The sequence below is a fragment of the Bactrocera neohumeralis genome, chromosome 6, assembly GCF_024586455.1.
Source record: "Bactrocera neohumeralis isolate Rockhampton chromosome 6, APGP_CSIRO_Bneo_wtdbg2-racon-allhic-juicebox.fasta_v2, whole genome shotgun sequence".
Taxonomy (NCBI): domain Eukaryota; kingdom Metazoa; phylum Arthropoda; class Insecta; order Diptera; family Tephritidae; genus Bactrocera; species Bactrocera neohumeralis.
This window is the reverse complement of record NC_065923.1, coordinates 63,849,099-63,864,028: the sequence shown is the minus strand read 5'-3', so window position 1 is coordinate 63,864,028 and position 14,930 is coordinate 63,849,099. Positions and strand designations below refer to the sequence as shown.

Sequence of the window (14,930 nt, the reverse complement as noted above, 5' to 3'; positions counted from 1 at the left end):
ATATTCTTGTATTTTTGTCGTCCGAAAAAAAGTTTTCAATATACACACATATGTTACAATACCATATGACTAAAACAAAAAAAACGTTAACTTCGGCTGCACCGAAGCTAATATACCCTTCACAGTTGCTTTTCTTTTAGTAACTATGTGTTTAAGTAAATCTAAAGACCTAACCGGCTACTGATTTTCATCCAAAGGAAAACATTTTACTTATTCTTTTTAGCCAGGTTGTTTGTTAGAAACCTTAAGGTTATTTAATAAAGAAAATTGATCTTTCGACGTTTATAGTTATATAAAATTTTACGAAGATTTATTATTAACATAAACTTAATGGACAATAAGAATTTAATTTTGATTTTTGAGTTGGTATGGCAGGCTTTGTTATCCGACCTGCAAAATTTCTGCAACTATTGTAGCGTTGCCTTAGGGAATAAGCCACGACGAATTCACAGAATATATCTCGAAAAGTTCTCATGCAAGCATTTGTTCATTCATTCGTTCATTCAGTTTTTATGGCAGCTATGTATATGCTAATAGTTAACCGCTCTGAATACTTTCTTCGGAGATCATATTATTCTCTTAAGCCGTAATCCATGTAGAATTTCGTAAAGATACCACGTCAAAACGAAAGTTTTCTATATAAGAACTTGATTCCGATCATTCAGTTTGTATATCAGCTATATGTTATAGTGATCCGATATCGACAGTTCCGACAAATGAGCTTCTTGGAGAGAAAATGACGTTTGCAAAATTTAAAAACTATTTCTTAAAAACTGAGGGACGGACAGAAGGACATACAGACAGACAGACAGACGGAAATGGCTAAATCGACTCAGCTCAACATACTGATCATTTAAATAAATACTTTATAGGATATCCGACGCTTCCTTCAGGGTGTTACAAACATCGTGGCAAACTTAATATACCCTATTCAGGGTATAATTATAACTTAGCCTCGAATACTAATTTCGTAATCTGCAACATTTGCGCAATTTCAGAAATAAAGCTCAGTAGTCAGTCATAATGGCGAGTGGTCTTTCGCAACTGCAATTATTAAGAGAATTATGCAGAATTCAACGTCAAATCAGTGCTGAAAATCGCGACAAACAATTCAAATTTACGCCATTAAAGGCAATGAGGCTCTAGCAGCAGGGTGTTGTGCATTATACGAGCATGCCACATTGCCATACATAAAATATTGCGCAACTGTGGCGTTGGCAAGTTCAATGCAATATAATAATGTTGACCTTAGGCATTGGTTCGTGGTAAATTAAATACGAAACTCACTTAACAATTGAAAAATAAAGTCACATGACTGTTCTAGTTTTGGGGTTGCAACACACATAACCTGCCACACATCAAATTGTTATATATACCATTTACATATAGTCGTAAGCACACACATGTTGCACGTAAGCGTAGTTATTTGCTGCACATGTAATAGTTGTGCTATGACAAAGGTTGCATGCCACATAAAATAAATTAAAAGTTTGTGTTCGTATAGTTTTTTTTCGATTTTACTTACCACTAAATTCTGAAAGCCAATGTCATGCGAATCGGGGTGCGAAAATTATGTGAGTATGCATGCGCCCGAACAATGGCGTGCTCACCACCCGCTCGCTGGCCACCTGTCGCTATTGTTGCGCTGTTGGCCTTCAGGCGTGTGGCGGTACTTACAGACACACCAACAAAAGTAATACACTTTTAGTTTTGTAAGAACGTCAAAAAATAAGCTACATTGTTTGTGATGTGTGAGTATATTTTATGACTTTATTATATTTCGGGGTATGTAAGTATGTGTGTGTGAATATAAGTATGCAAGAGCGCTTAAATGCGAGTATTCAAATACAAAGTTATTATTTTTGCTTTCCTTAAATGCTAAGAACATGAATTAATGTGTTCTAAAGTAGGTAATGATAACTTTAATTTTATTCACTACTAGAGCTCGATGTCTTAGAATAGAAAGAATGGCGCATATCCAGGCTTATGGTTACTATGTGTTTTTTCTTTCTTGCTAAAAGTTTTCAAGAATTAATTGTATAATGTTGAAAGACTCCCAAAATCAGTCCAAAAGACAAAATTATTTCAAAATATCTGCATAGTAGTAGTCTACAGGTGGCTGTCAGTAATTATCCGTCTTGGGAACGAAAATTCTTCTAGATAATTGGAATTTTTAGTTGAGAGACTGTATAAATCTTACGAAGTCGAAATAAATGGTGAACGAAAAAATTGTTGTTGGTTCAGCATTATCATCAAATATCTAACAGAAAGTATCCAGTTAGAAACTACAGATAGCATATCCTTGAGAGACCCTTCACCAAAGCAAAAAATCAAATTTGAGTATTTCTAGTTTGAGGTCATCTTTAAAAAGGATTGGTTAAAGCAATGGCGTAGCTAGGGGGGAGGGGTACGAAGGGGGCCGTCGCCCCGGGCGCAACTTCTTGGGGGCGGCAAAATGGTGTTTAAAAACTCCAATTCGGGCAAAAATTCCTGCAAATTGTGTCAAAAGTGTACAAGATATAGGGCGAAAATGGGTTTTTTCTATGGCTTTTAATAAGATGTCTTGTAAATTTACTATCAATTTCCTGAAAAACCGTATTGTGAGAATTTTGGAACTTCAGAATTTGCGTGCGTACCTAAATTTTATATATTTAATATCGGAGGTATTTTGTAAACATTCACTTTTGTTCAAACCACCTCATAGAGGGGGGCGGCAGAACATCCTTGGCCCCGGGCGCCCGAAGTTGTAGCTACGCCACTGGGTTAAAGTTTAGTTAAACCTAAGAAGCTTACCTAAAAATATGAAGGATATATCAATTATATAAGTTGGCGATTAACAGAAATCTTCTGTCAATTCCTGTAAGCAGAGTTTCCGTTAAATAAATATTTTTGAGACTTTGTTTGATGGAATATTGGAATAAGCAGAACCCTTGATAGACTTACAAACACTGATGATAGAAGTTCTCCAAATTTATACTAGAAAAATTGCTTGGTTTCGGAGGTAGACAGATATTAAAAAATAGTGTGAATTATTATATATAGACATAAACTGATTAGATACACTTTTTTTGAACAGAAGTTGACAAAAGGTCACTTCATCAACAACCTAAAGGAGCCAAAAATGTTCACTGAACCAAGTATTTTCAAGTATACATCGAAAGTCCTAGAAAACTTGTCCTTTTTTTCCAGAAGATACGTTAGAAATTCTAAGAACAAATGTGCATTTTCCAGAAAGAAAGTTAGAGCTGGATAACTACCACGAGATAAAATCACCAGAAACATCGTAAACAGCGTAAAGTCTATTTGAATATTAACAGACTAAAACAATTAGGTCAACTATAAAAAACAACCCAAGTATAGGCGAGCCCTTCGACTCTCATGAGGTGAATAAAAAGTTCTGCTGTAGCTCGATTTTCAATTTCGCCTAAGCTCTTCCACCTATATTTCCTCTTCTACAAACAAATAATAAGGAAAAAATCATAACGTATCGTAGTTAATTCCAATTTTCTATGCCCAGACTTCAGCCAACCACCTTTCTGTATTATAATATCTTTTAGATACAGTTGTCACCTAATCATCAGCTAAATGCGCTGTGGGTTGAGCCGCAATCGCTGTCGCAGCCATTGCTCTGAACTGCAAACCCTGCTGTGTGGCCGAAGCCCAACTGCGACGCGGCAGTATACGACCGAAATTAAAGTAACGCTGCCTTAACTTATCTTTGATCTCATCCTCATTCATAATGGCGCTTGCTTCGCGAAAATTCAGAAATATGCGTCCCTTCTCATCCGTTTTGATGGGCAAAATTTCCGTGCAGACATTGCGTGCCTTCAATAAAAAGCCTTCTTCCACATTCGACGAGCCCTCGTGCTCACCGGCGCTATCGACATCACGGTCCGTCTCACCATCTTCGGCGTCAGCGGCGGCACTATCGAGCCGCGCATCAACCGACTGAGAACGAGGCGCTTTGACGTGATGATTACTATTGTGCTTCTTCTTGTTACGCAAATAGAATGGGTCGCGTTCGCTGGCCTTGACATATTGCACGACAGGCCGATTGACTCCCCACTTAGGGCGGTCGTCTACTTTGTGGTTGTGATTGTGGTTACTATGTGTGCTTACGGTGAGACTTGCGTTGTGTGACACGCCGTCCTTCTGATTACGTTTATTACGTTCGCGTTCTTTCTCTTTCTCTTTTTCCTTCTCCTTTTCTTTATCCTTGTCCTTGTCCTTTTCCCTCTCCTTATCTTTGTCTTTGGCCTTTGCCTTAAAGGTCGTGGTCGTTGTGGTTGTGGTAGTAGTTGTTGTCTCTTGATCCTTATCCGCCTCCTTAGCTGGTTTATCTTTAGTCTTAGATGTCTGCGTTGTTGTTGTGGTAGAAACTTCGCGCTTCAGCAGCACTTTGTAGAAATTGTCATGAAATAGGCAGAGATCACAATTGAGTGGCAACTCTGTTTGTGTCTCCACATCCTGATGCGCTTGTGGTTCGATTAAGTGCTGCTCACCCGCAACTGCTGGCTTAGCTTCTAGTGGTATGAGCGCCAGCTCTTCGGGTTTGGGAATTCCACTAATATTCTTAGTTAACTTCTCCTCTATCTTTTCACCCACCTTCTCCTCTTCAACCTCCACAACACTTTTTTGCTCGTCTTCAACCGCACTCTCCATCTGATAGCCGTCTTCCGTGGAGATCGAAGTTGCCGTTCGTTGTGTGACATCGCCGGTTGTTTTCGAAAAGTCCATTGTCGAAGCAGCGGTATTCGGTTTCAGCTGCTGTTGCATCCAATATGTAGCGATCTGTAGATTCCCAATGGCATTCTGTAATCCAAATATGTCGGACGTCACGGGTAGCGGTATAAGCGTGGCTGGCTGCATGATAACAGCAACATTCTCGGCCGGAACGTCGACTTTGGCTTGCACCTTCTTCGGCTCTTTCGTACCCTCTGCGGCATTTACAGTTTTCTTCTTAATATTTCGTCGCAAGTTTATAGGCGTGCCTATGAGCACCTTCTCCTCTTCCTCCTCCTCTTCAAGGCGCTCCACATGTTTGGTCTCCATAGTGAGTGCTTGTGATTTGGTTCGCATGCCTGGATTCTCAATTAACCCAGCTTCCTCCTCTTTTGGCGGTGGTGTTGTGGATGGCTCCACAGGCTCCTCAACACTCTGCAGACGCAGGATCTGTACTTCGTGTGGCCGTTCAGTTTTCTCTCTTTTATCAGGCTGCCTTTCATACTCGGCTTTGTCATCGCGTTGTTGAACTGTTACACTTCTTTTCGGCCGGTTGCGAGTATTAACTTTCGCTTTTGTCATCTTAACATCCCCCGTCTCTGCAGTCTCAACCGTCAATTCAGCCTCTTGCTGTTTCTGCTCCTTCTCCATCGGCGGCACACGTTGCTTACGCTTGCGTTGTTTGTCCTGCTTAGCTGCCTCTTCTGCCTTCGCAATCGCATCCAACATTGCTTGTTGTTTCTTCTTTTGCACAGTTTCACGTTCCATTTGCTGCCGCCGTTCATATTCCAAACGTTCCTGCTCCAGTTGTTTCTGCCTACGCAAACGTTCCTCTTCCAACATTTCCTCTTGCTTGTGTCGCTCCATCTCCCACTTGCGCAACATTTCGCGCTCATGCAGCTGCTGTTTGATCGCATTGTGATACTCGGCTGCCTTGCGTCGTTTATCAATGCGTTCGGCCATAGTGACGGGATCAACGGGCGCGTTCTGACCGCGTAAGTAAGACGAGTGCATCGATTGCGTGTCGTCTTCGCTATCCTTCAGCTCATGTAGGCCACGATTCAGCCAGTTCGGACCGTTAATAGGTTTCCCTGTGTACTCACTGTTGTTATTGTAATTAGACCACTTAGCACGTTCGCGTTCGTCATGTGTCTGTTGAGCTGTTGTTGTGTTGGCATAGTACTCGTGCTGATCGCCGGGATGTATGGGATATGTGTTGGAGGTGGAAATATCGCGTGTGCTGAGGTTAGAGGGACTCAGCGGCGTCATGTAGTAGCTGCAAGAAAAGAAGAAAACATTTTGCATATTAAATGGTTATATAAGAGTTGCACAGGAGAACCTAGAAACCGTCGTCTTGACAGACACTTCGATAAAACAAACGCGCCCGCTCACCTGCCCTGGCAACTGTCGTCCATGCCGCTGTTATATGAACGTGCCACAACGTAGGTGGAGTTCATAATTTGTTGTTGCTGCTGCTGTTGTTGCACCTCATCGCATGCATACTGTTGCATTTGTTGTTGCTTCTGACATTTCGCAAGTTGTTGACCTGTTATTGAACGCTTAGCGCGTCCTGCCACCTCGTTGGGTCCCTCAATGACGCCGCCCACACCTACAGCAGTGGGCACCGCACCCAGCTCCACACCACTGCCATCAGCGCCCAGCAAACCGCTATTCGTTGTGCTGCTGCCGCTACGTTGCAAACTGGCAGCATCGTTATACCAGATTTCCGGCGTGTGTGGGTTCTTCGGCGAATCGCTGCGGTAGCCTGAGGTGTCTTCCTCCTGGCAACCAGGATTAACTGGATTGTTTGGATTGTTAGATCGATGGGGCGCGTTGCTAGGTGCACCCACAGGAATGCCATCGCCACATACCGCCGCTGTCGCAAGTTGTGTTGCTTGTGGTGGCATTTTCTGTTGCGGTATGCCACCAGGCATTCGCTGCTGCTGCGGCGCCTGTCTTTTCACATAGTCCTGGTGGCGTATTATCGGCAAACTTGGGCTGCGTATGCGCATTTGTGGCGCAAGCGGAGGTTGCTGCTGCTGCTGTGGCATTGCTGGTGCATGTTGCATGCGTGCTTTAGCCGTCTGTAGACCTGCACCGGGCAGCGTCAGCTCATCGTATGCATATTTTCGTTGTCCTGGTATTTGCGACATCATGCTGGTCGTGTGATTTCGACGTCCTGGTCCATGTGACATAAAGGTAGCACGTCGTGCCGGCGGACGCATGCGTTGGTAGCCACCATCATCATCTTCATAATCACCATCAATGCCCAGCTCATCGTCGACCACATCTACGTAGCGCTCGAGTTCATAGTCATAGCTATTGCCACCGCGTACATGTTGTTGTTGCTGCCGTGCAGCATGTTGCACTGGCATATTGCTTTGTGTCAGCGGCACGGCGTAGGGATTGACGTTGTGTTGCGCATAGCGTGGCAGCAATTCTGGTGCGTACGGTTGTAGTGGCTGCTGCTGTTGCTGTTGTTGGAATAATTGCTGACGTGAGCTGCGCTGTTGACTCACATCCATATTCGAATAGTAGGTGCGTATGGAGGTGCGTTCGATTTTGTGCGAATGATGCGATGATGCCATGGTTGAGTGCTGATGATGATGCGAAGAGGAGATGAGTTCGTCCATGCGCGCTATTTCCTCTGAGATAACAAAACAGATTTAACTATTAGGCAACATAATCAACCAAAAAAAAAAAAAACAAAATATAAAATGTATCAATTTTTTTTTAAGTTTTTTATAATTTTATATGTACATAAGTACATACGAGTATTGAGTATTCCAAACAATCAATTTCATCTAAATCGCGTCGAAACCCTTTCACTCATTTAAGACCTCTTATTAATTGCTTTGAAATACTAGCATAACCTTTACTGGCGGCCTAACGTTTTCTTCATTAAATAATCGAATGAGATATTACTGGACTGATTCCAACAGTTAGTATCTAAAGAAGCGATTTGTTTGCTCTCAAAAATCTCTTACAAAGCAGAATGTGAGACAAGTAGTGCTTGACTTTTCTATTGTTAAAATACTGATAACCTTTGATGCCAGAAACTATTAGGTACGGTTAAAAGGTCCTCTTACAGGGGATGCGCTTTGAGCCTAGCACCAGTATCAAACCATTCGCCAGACCACCGAATTTATGAGTTTCAAAAGGTATTGATGTCACTGTAGCAAAAATTTATACTTTAGGCGATAACGTCGAGATGTCTAGAGCTCATCGCTTTTCAAACAGTTTTCACTAGAATTGTCGTTACAACCTTTAGGGCTGAATGAAAATCTTATGATAGTTATTATGCTTGCAAAGTATAGAGAAAATAGTTATAATCTGGAGCGGCAGGCGTTAAAGGAAATAGTTTACATTAGCACATTCATTTATCAGACACCCTTAAATGCTGTAAAAAACTTTACAAAAGGGTAATGGCTACATAAAAAGGTAAAAATCGAGCTGGGAGGTGGCCAGTGATGGTTATTTTCATCTCCTTTCAATGCCGGTTTTGCAAAATACTTTCACCATATCTTTAAAAGTATAGTATGAGCTTTGACTAAAATGTTTAGAATTGTTTAGCGTTAAAGCAAAGATGTTTGTAAAATGTCTCAGTCTAACTACCGATTAAAAAATAAGAATAATTTTGGACCGTAATGCAGAAAATTAGCAATAAAACTATGTTAATAATAGTAGAGAGGGTGATGACTATTGCTTCAATACTTCACTGGAAAATAAAAATTAGGTAAACCGGTACTTCTCACTGTCACTCCGCCTGCTCTGACTTCGATAAATAATTATTAAATTTCTAATAGTGTTATCTCTTCTGTTAGTAATATTTCCGACAGTACTCTTTTCAATTGGCATTAGAGTGGTGCTTAAACCTACATTTTTTGCACGAAAGGAAAAGTTTGACAAAACATTCCAGAAGTGAACAAGAGACAATGAAATATGTATATATGTTCATATGTGACATAATTATGATGCTTAAGGGGTTATATACAGTTAGAACTTTCAAAAATGCGATTTTATTTATTTGATTTTCTTAATGTACATATATTTAAGAATACACACAGAAAATTTAATTTCATTACGGTGTATATTGCCGAAGTTACATGCAAATATGAAAAGGCGTTTTTCTCAAAATGGCATTTTCAAAGTCGGTGATCAACATTACGATAATTAAGGCGAAATTTTGGTCAAAAATCAATTTTTTTTTATGAGAAACCGCCAAATTGTCAAACAATTTTATTTTACTTATTCCTTCGATTTGTTTTATTAGCTCCAATATTACTTTAACGAAATCTGTTTGGCTTTTCTTCGCAGAGGATCCAGTTCAGAGATATAGTGATCACCGCAAAACATCTTTTTCGAGAAAAGCTTCCGGAGTTCAGCTATAGTTCCTCTCCAAATAAATATTTCTTCTAATTCGCTTTTTTGGCCTCCTAACTGTATATAACCCCTTAATGAGTAGTATAAAATTATTGTTTATGAAATTCCATGATGATCAAACAATTTTTCATAACCAACGCGGAATACTCAGTTGCTGTAAAAAGCACCAAAATGGCAGAAGTCGTAACAGAAATTCCTAAAAATCTAACCGAAAGTCTCCCAAGGGTCTCTGCATCAATTGAGGAACATTTCACAATCTGTGACCTCTTCACTCAAACTCGCAGAGAAAATCTGAACATAAATTCACTGAAATTCAACAACGTTTAAAAAAACATAAAAATGAAGTATTATCCGTGTCAATTTGCCAAACAATAAATTCATTTAGGTTCTGCTCAGCAAACAAAGCTATGACAAACTACGAAACCTTTCACAGAAAAGAAAACGTTCTAGAACTTTAAGAGTTTTAAAACTCTTAATAATTACGACAAAGAAAACTCATAAAAGTATCAACAAGTACATATATTAGCTAAAACATATATTTGACGAGGAGGTGCATATCTAAACCTAGATATTGGCTGGAAGACACACTATTTTAATACCAGTGTTCAAAATTTCACTTTTTAACCTCATATTTGGCTCCTTTGTTCACCTAAATAGAAAATTCGGAATTCTTATACCAATTCGAAGTATAGACCTGAAAAACACCAAACAGGCACTAGGGTTTTACTCAAGGTCATTATTCACATATATTTTTTTTTTTTTTTTTTTTTTGTGATTTATTGAAACGTAACAAGATATGGTTTTACATTTCATTCGAATTGCAACTAGTGACAAATGTACTAACAAGCAATATTTTTCATAACATATACGGTGAAACAATAAAAGCTCACTCAGAAGTTATGTCTAATAGCCCTCAATTCGAATAGCAAAGTCTTTATTACAATTATTTAACTAAAATTTTGAATTTTTAGAGGTGCTCTAATCACCTCATTTTTTTAAATATTATTTAATTAAAACTCAACAGCAGATATCAAAATAATTCGTAACAAAAAAAATTTAAAACGTTATTATTTAGTTAGTTCTATTTTTGGTGCAAAGTTTATTTTAAAGTAGAGTCTTTTCTTATAAATTATTTATGATACCAACCACGCTCCTTCGCCCATTGCTGCTTTTTTAAGTCCAACAGAGTGTGCGTTTGCCTACCCTCGGCGCCAGTTATCATAACGATGAAGAATTACACGCAATCAGACGATTAAACAGCTGGCTCAATTTAGCTTTATAACGCAAAATTTTATAAATAAATTAAACCTGCACACATAGCTCCGCACAATGCCGGATCGTTTGGCAATTTCTCCACAAAACAAAAATTAGCAATATTTTTTTATTTAGTGCACAGTTTACCAGGAACTCTTTTTGATAGTTTCATTATGCATTTCTTTTTCAAACACACACTTCTCAACACTTTACTATACTCTTCCCTACTAAATGTAGCGCTTCCTGTAATTTTTCCATAATTCACTGGGAATTCCTAATCACCACCAAAAATATTAGCTGCCGCGTGCCAACGCTTACACATTGAACTAACAAAGTTGCCCGTGTTTCGTGCGAATTCCGTCAGTGCCATGTCAACCCAACAACAAACTAAACAAGCGGCCGCAATCAATCGACCGCGCCATGTGTTCGATAACAAGCGCTCGGCAAGCGACAGGAGCTTTCGTGTCACACTTTTTATTTTGGCTTGTTCCATAGCTTTCGCCATAGCCTTCGTTGGCGCGTCGGCATAGTTTCCTGTTATTGCTTCACCTCGTTTTCTGTTTTGTGTTGGAATGTTTGCGTTGCCACCGGCGACCGGGGCAATCAACCGGCTAATGGGGGTGGTAAACAATTTGTGGTATTTGTGGATTGAGTTAGGAGTATGAGGTTATTAGGTATGCAATTTTTACTTGTGTACTATTACGTACAAACATCTACTGTTATATATATGAATAAGTAATTATTACTTGTTTACCTATAAATGCAAGTTAAAGGAGTTGTAGAGGATAATTGATGTGCCTTTGAACAAGAAGCTTGCAGTTCTAAAGAAGTATTGTATTTAAGTCAAACTTCAATTATACTTGATTGAATGTGTCAGAAAATTACTTCGAAAGGAATTGACAAGCTTTTAGAACTTAAGGTCTACTTAAAATAACCTCAGTGACTTATGTATGAACTCTAGTCAGATTACGAGGCTTCGTGAATCTAACTTGTTCTATTTGTTTAAAGAACTTAGCCTTATCTTTGTAAATCTTAGTCTGCGAAGAAACTGCTGAAATAAATATGTATATCTAAATTCTAGTATTTCCTAAAAAAAACTTACCTGGATATCTCTTAAGGTCGTATGAGCTGTCTCTTCTACCAAGCATGCCATTCCACTCTGCACATAGCTTTAGCTTCATGATCCCTCTAAACGTTAACTTGCTTCTAGCTAAACACAAATATCTGTCTATTGCTTATAACGACTAAAAAAACGGTAATAACGCTGCATAAATTTTATTAGTCTACCTCAAGCTAACGGCTTAACTCCCTGTGGAAGTATTTCATTCATAAATTGCGTGTCCTTTTCAATTTATACATTATGTCTGTACATGTAATGCTATTTGCATTTCTTTTCTTTTTTTTGGTGATTGTTTGTTACAATTTGTTGGCTTAGAAATATACGCCAATAGTCGAAGCATTGTTTTAGAAGATTTTGGGACTGGTTAGCTTAAGTTGTTTAGCATGTTTTATTTATAGATATGGATTTTGATTCACTTTCGCCTCAAATTTTGTTTATATACCTGCATGAATGTAGTGTGTAAGAGCAAATTTTCTTCAAAAAATAGGTGGTTTCTTACAGAGGCATTAGTTCATATTCATATATTCATTCAAGATCCCGGCATATGCCAGAGAAACACATTTTTTTGGCAAATTTTTTATTTTTTTTTTTCATCAATATAGTTCCTTCCAAAGGTAATACACTGATTATAACGACCCTCCAACTTTTCAATACCATTAGGACTCAGGTTTGGCCTTCACCTCTTCATTTCGCGATAATTTGTTTCCAGCGACCATTTTTTTTGAGATCAGAAAACAGCAAATAATCGCTGAGGTCCAGATATGGAGAACAAGGTGAATGTGGAAGCCTTTCGAGGCCCAATTCACGCATTTTTCGAAAATTTGGCCCCTCACATCCTCTTCTTCTTTATTGGCGTAGGCACCGTTATAGCCGAGTTTATACATAGCAGCACGCTAGTCGTTCTTCTTTTTCGCTGCTTAGCGCCAATTAAAGATTCCAAGTCAAGCCAGGTCTTCTCCACCTGGTCTTTCCGACGGAGTGGAGGTCTTCCTCTGCTTCCGCCCGCGGGCACTACGTCGAATACTTTCAGTGCTGAAGTGTCATTCATTCGGACGACATGACCTAGCAACCGTAGCCGCTGTCTCTTAATTCGCTAAACTACAGGCATTGTCCGGAAAGTAATAGGACTGATTTTTTTGTATTCGAATTTGGTAGAGGGCGTTCTTAGCTAACGAACGGCTGGTCAGTTGTCTCCCGAGCACCTGGACACTCATGACTAACATTTTCGCGCACCGTCTGTCTGTGAGTGGTGCTAGCCGAAAATGCAGCGTTCGTTAGAGCAGAGGTACGCGATTAAATTCTGTGTGAAACTCGGTAAATCTGGGACAGAGAATTTTGATATGATCAAACAGGTTTACCTAGATATTGCTTTAAAAAGGAGTGATGTGCTTCGGTGACACCAGGCTTTTTTGGAGGGCCGGGAAGAGGTCGCTGATAAAGACCATGCTGGGAGACCTGTGACTTCGACAAACACCGCCAATCTGACTCGTGTGAGCAAAGTTTTGAACTCAGACCTTCAACTAAGTATTCGTTTAACTGTCCAGATGTTAAATTTATCAAAATCTGTGGTTCATAATATTGTGACGGAGCACTTGAACCTGCGCAACCTAACCAACCAAGGCCGGCATAGCAACGCTTAGACAGCCGCCCTACAGCCAAGATGTGGCCCCCAGGACTTTTTTGTTTCCTTGCCTGAAAAGGCCCATGAAAGGCAAGCATTTTGAGATGACAGACCTGCACCTCGGCTCTTAAGGCTATTCCCGAGAATGCCTTCCGTGACGCGTTCAGTGCTTGGAAATCGCGTTGACAGCTTAAAGATTTGTAACGATTGGTTTAATAAAAATTTTTAAATCGACTCAGTCCTATTATCTTCCGGACAAACCCTGTATGTCAATGTCATCGTACATATATGTCATACAGCACATCTTTCCATTGAATGCGATATTCGCCGCAAATCTTCCGCAGAACCTTTCTCTCGGAAACACAGATGTTGTTGCTGCTGGTAATGCTGGTTCCAAGATAGACGAAATTATCTACGACTTCGAAGTTATGACTGTTAACAGTGACGCGGGAGCCAAGTCGCAAGTTCGATATCTCTTTATTTGATGACAACAAATATTTTGTCTTGCTCTCGTTCACTACCAGCAAATAATAATAAAAAGCGAAGCAAATTTTTCCAACCTGGTGAAAGCATAGCTAACGGCGAGGCAATGAATATAGGCATGGAATATTCTCTGCGGTAATAGGGCATTGTTTAGGTCGAGTTACTTTTGCATATGGTAGCTGCCATACGAATTGATCCAATAAAAACAAGTTCTTGTAAGGAATTTTTGTTTCGGCGCAACCGAAGGTAATTGTTCTTCTTGCCAATTTTTGGCTTTCTCATGTTATTAATGATATGTTATTGAAGTTCTTTTGCCCCGGGTGAGCGTTGCTACAGAAGTTTAATTTGTATCATGTTATTTTGAAACGCATACAAACTCCATATATAATGATGGTTTTTTTGGTCCATATTTACAGGAGTTTTTGATATTCCAAAGCACCTGCCTTTACAGCTGTAGAGACATCTTTTGTGAACTTAGTAAGTGAATCAACACCATTACCTAACCCACACTAGCTTCTTATAGGCAAAACTTTCCACTCTGAATATAAAAAAGTTATATCTCTGTTAACTTGATCTGCAAATTTGGCTTATGATAATCGGCGATATACCAGTCTTACTTATTATTGCCTAAAAAAGGCTTCAGTTTCACTTTTGGAATTCATTACAAGCTGACGTTGCGAAAAATTTATAGGAAATATTTATATAAAACTCATTCAAGGTTACGCCTTCCAATAGGCCTGACTCAATTGAGGGCGTACTTTGCTTTGATTTGTTTAACAAGCTGCGTTCATAATTATTTTAGCGAAAAACTGCGATATAAGCAATCATTTCCATAATAATTTCGCTCCATTACCGAAACGAAACTTTTCTAAAAATTAATTGCTACAACCACCTTCTTCTTCGAAATCTTCCGCTAAAAGGCCATAAATCCAGTTTGCATACAAAATTATTTGATTGATTGCTGCAATCAGTTTCCACTAAAGATGTTTGAAACTCAAGACGCACACACGAAAAAACAGCAGATGGTTAATAAATAAAACATGGAAATAAAATCAAACTACGACGAAATTAGCAACACCCAAAAATAGTAAAATATGCGAAAAATTGAAATCTGGCAAGCGCAAAAAAAAAGCGTACGAACTAGCCAAACTAGATAACGGGTACACAACACGCGAAAAAATTAAACACACTTTGATAGACAGCAGAGCTAAACATAGTGAATTGCAGTACAAGTATACACATATGTATTAGGGTGGTACTCAAATTTTTTTTATTACATTTTTTTAAATTATAATTTAAAGTTTTTCAGTTCCTCTATCAAAATACAAAAATGCGTTCAATATTACA

The 14,930-nt window shown here is 39.2% G+C and overlaps 1 protein-coding gene across 1 annotated transcript; it reads right to left on the bottom strand.

Moving 5' to 3' along the window:
* Positions 1 to 1,750: 1,750 nt before the first annotated feature.
* LOC126761661 (uncharacterized) lies at positions 1,751 to 10,754 on the bottom strand. Its single transcript, XM_050478013.1, has 3 exons — positions 10,252 to 10,754; positions 6,115 to 7,369; positions 1,751 to 5,998 (listed from the first exon to the last, which is right to left on the bottom strand). The coding sequence occupies exons 1-3, from the start codon at positions 10,325 to 10,327 to the stop codon at positions 3,571 to 3,573; spliced, it is 3,759 nt and encodes a 1,252-aa protein (XP_050333970.1). The 5' UTR covers positions 10,328 to 10,754; the 3' UTR covers positions 1,751 to 3,570.
* Between the last annotated feature and the right edge of the window lie 4,176 nt (positions 10,755 to 14,930).

Bases quoted from the DNA above. Each gene is read 5' to 3' on its own strand.
- LOC126761661 (XM_050478013.1), bottom strand. From the start codon at position 10,327: ATGATAACTGGCGCCGAGGGTAGGCAAACGCACACTCTGTTGGACTTA. The intron at 7,370-10,251 runs GTTGGTATCATA...TTGTTATCTCAG, and splicing joins GCAATGGGCGAAGGAGCGTG to AGGAAATAGCGCGCATGGAC. The intron at 5,999-6,114 runs GTGAGCGGGCGC...CTTTTCTTGCAG, and splicing joins GACGACAGTTGCCAGGGCAG to CTACTACATGACGCCGCTGA.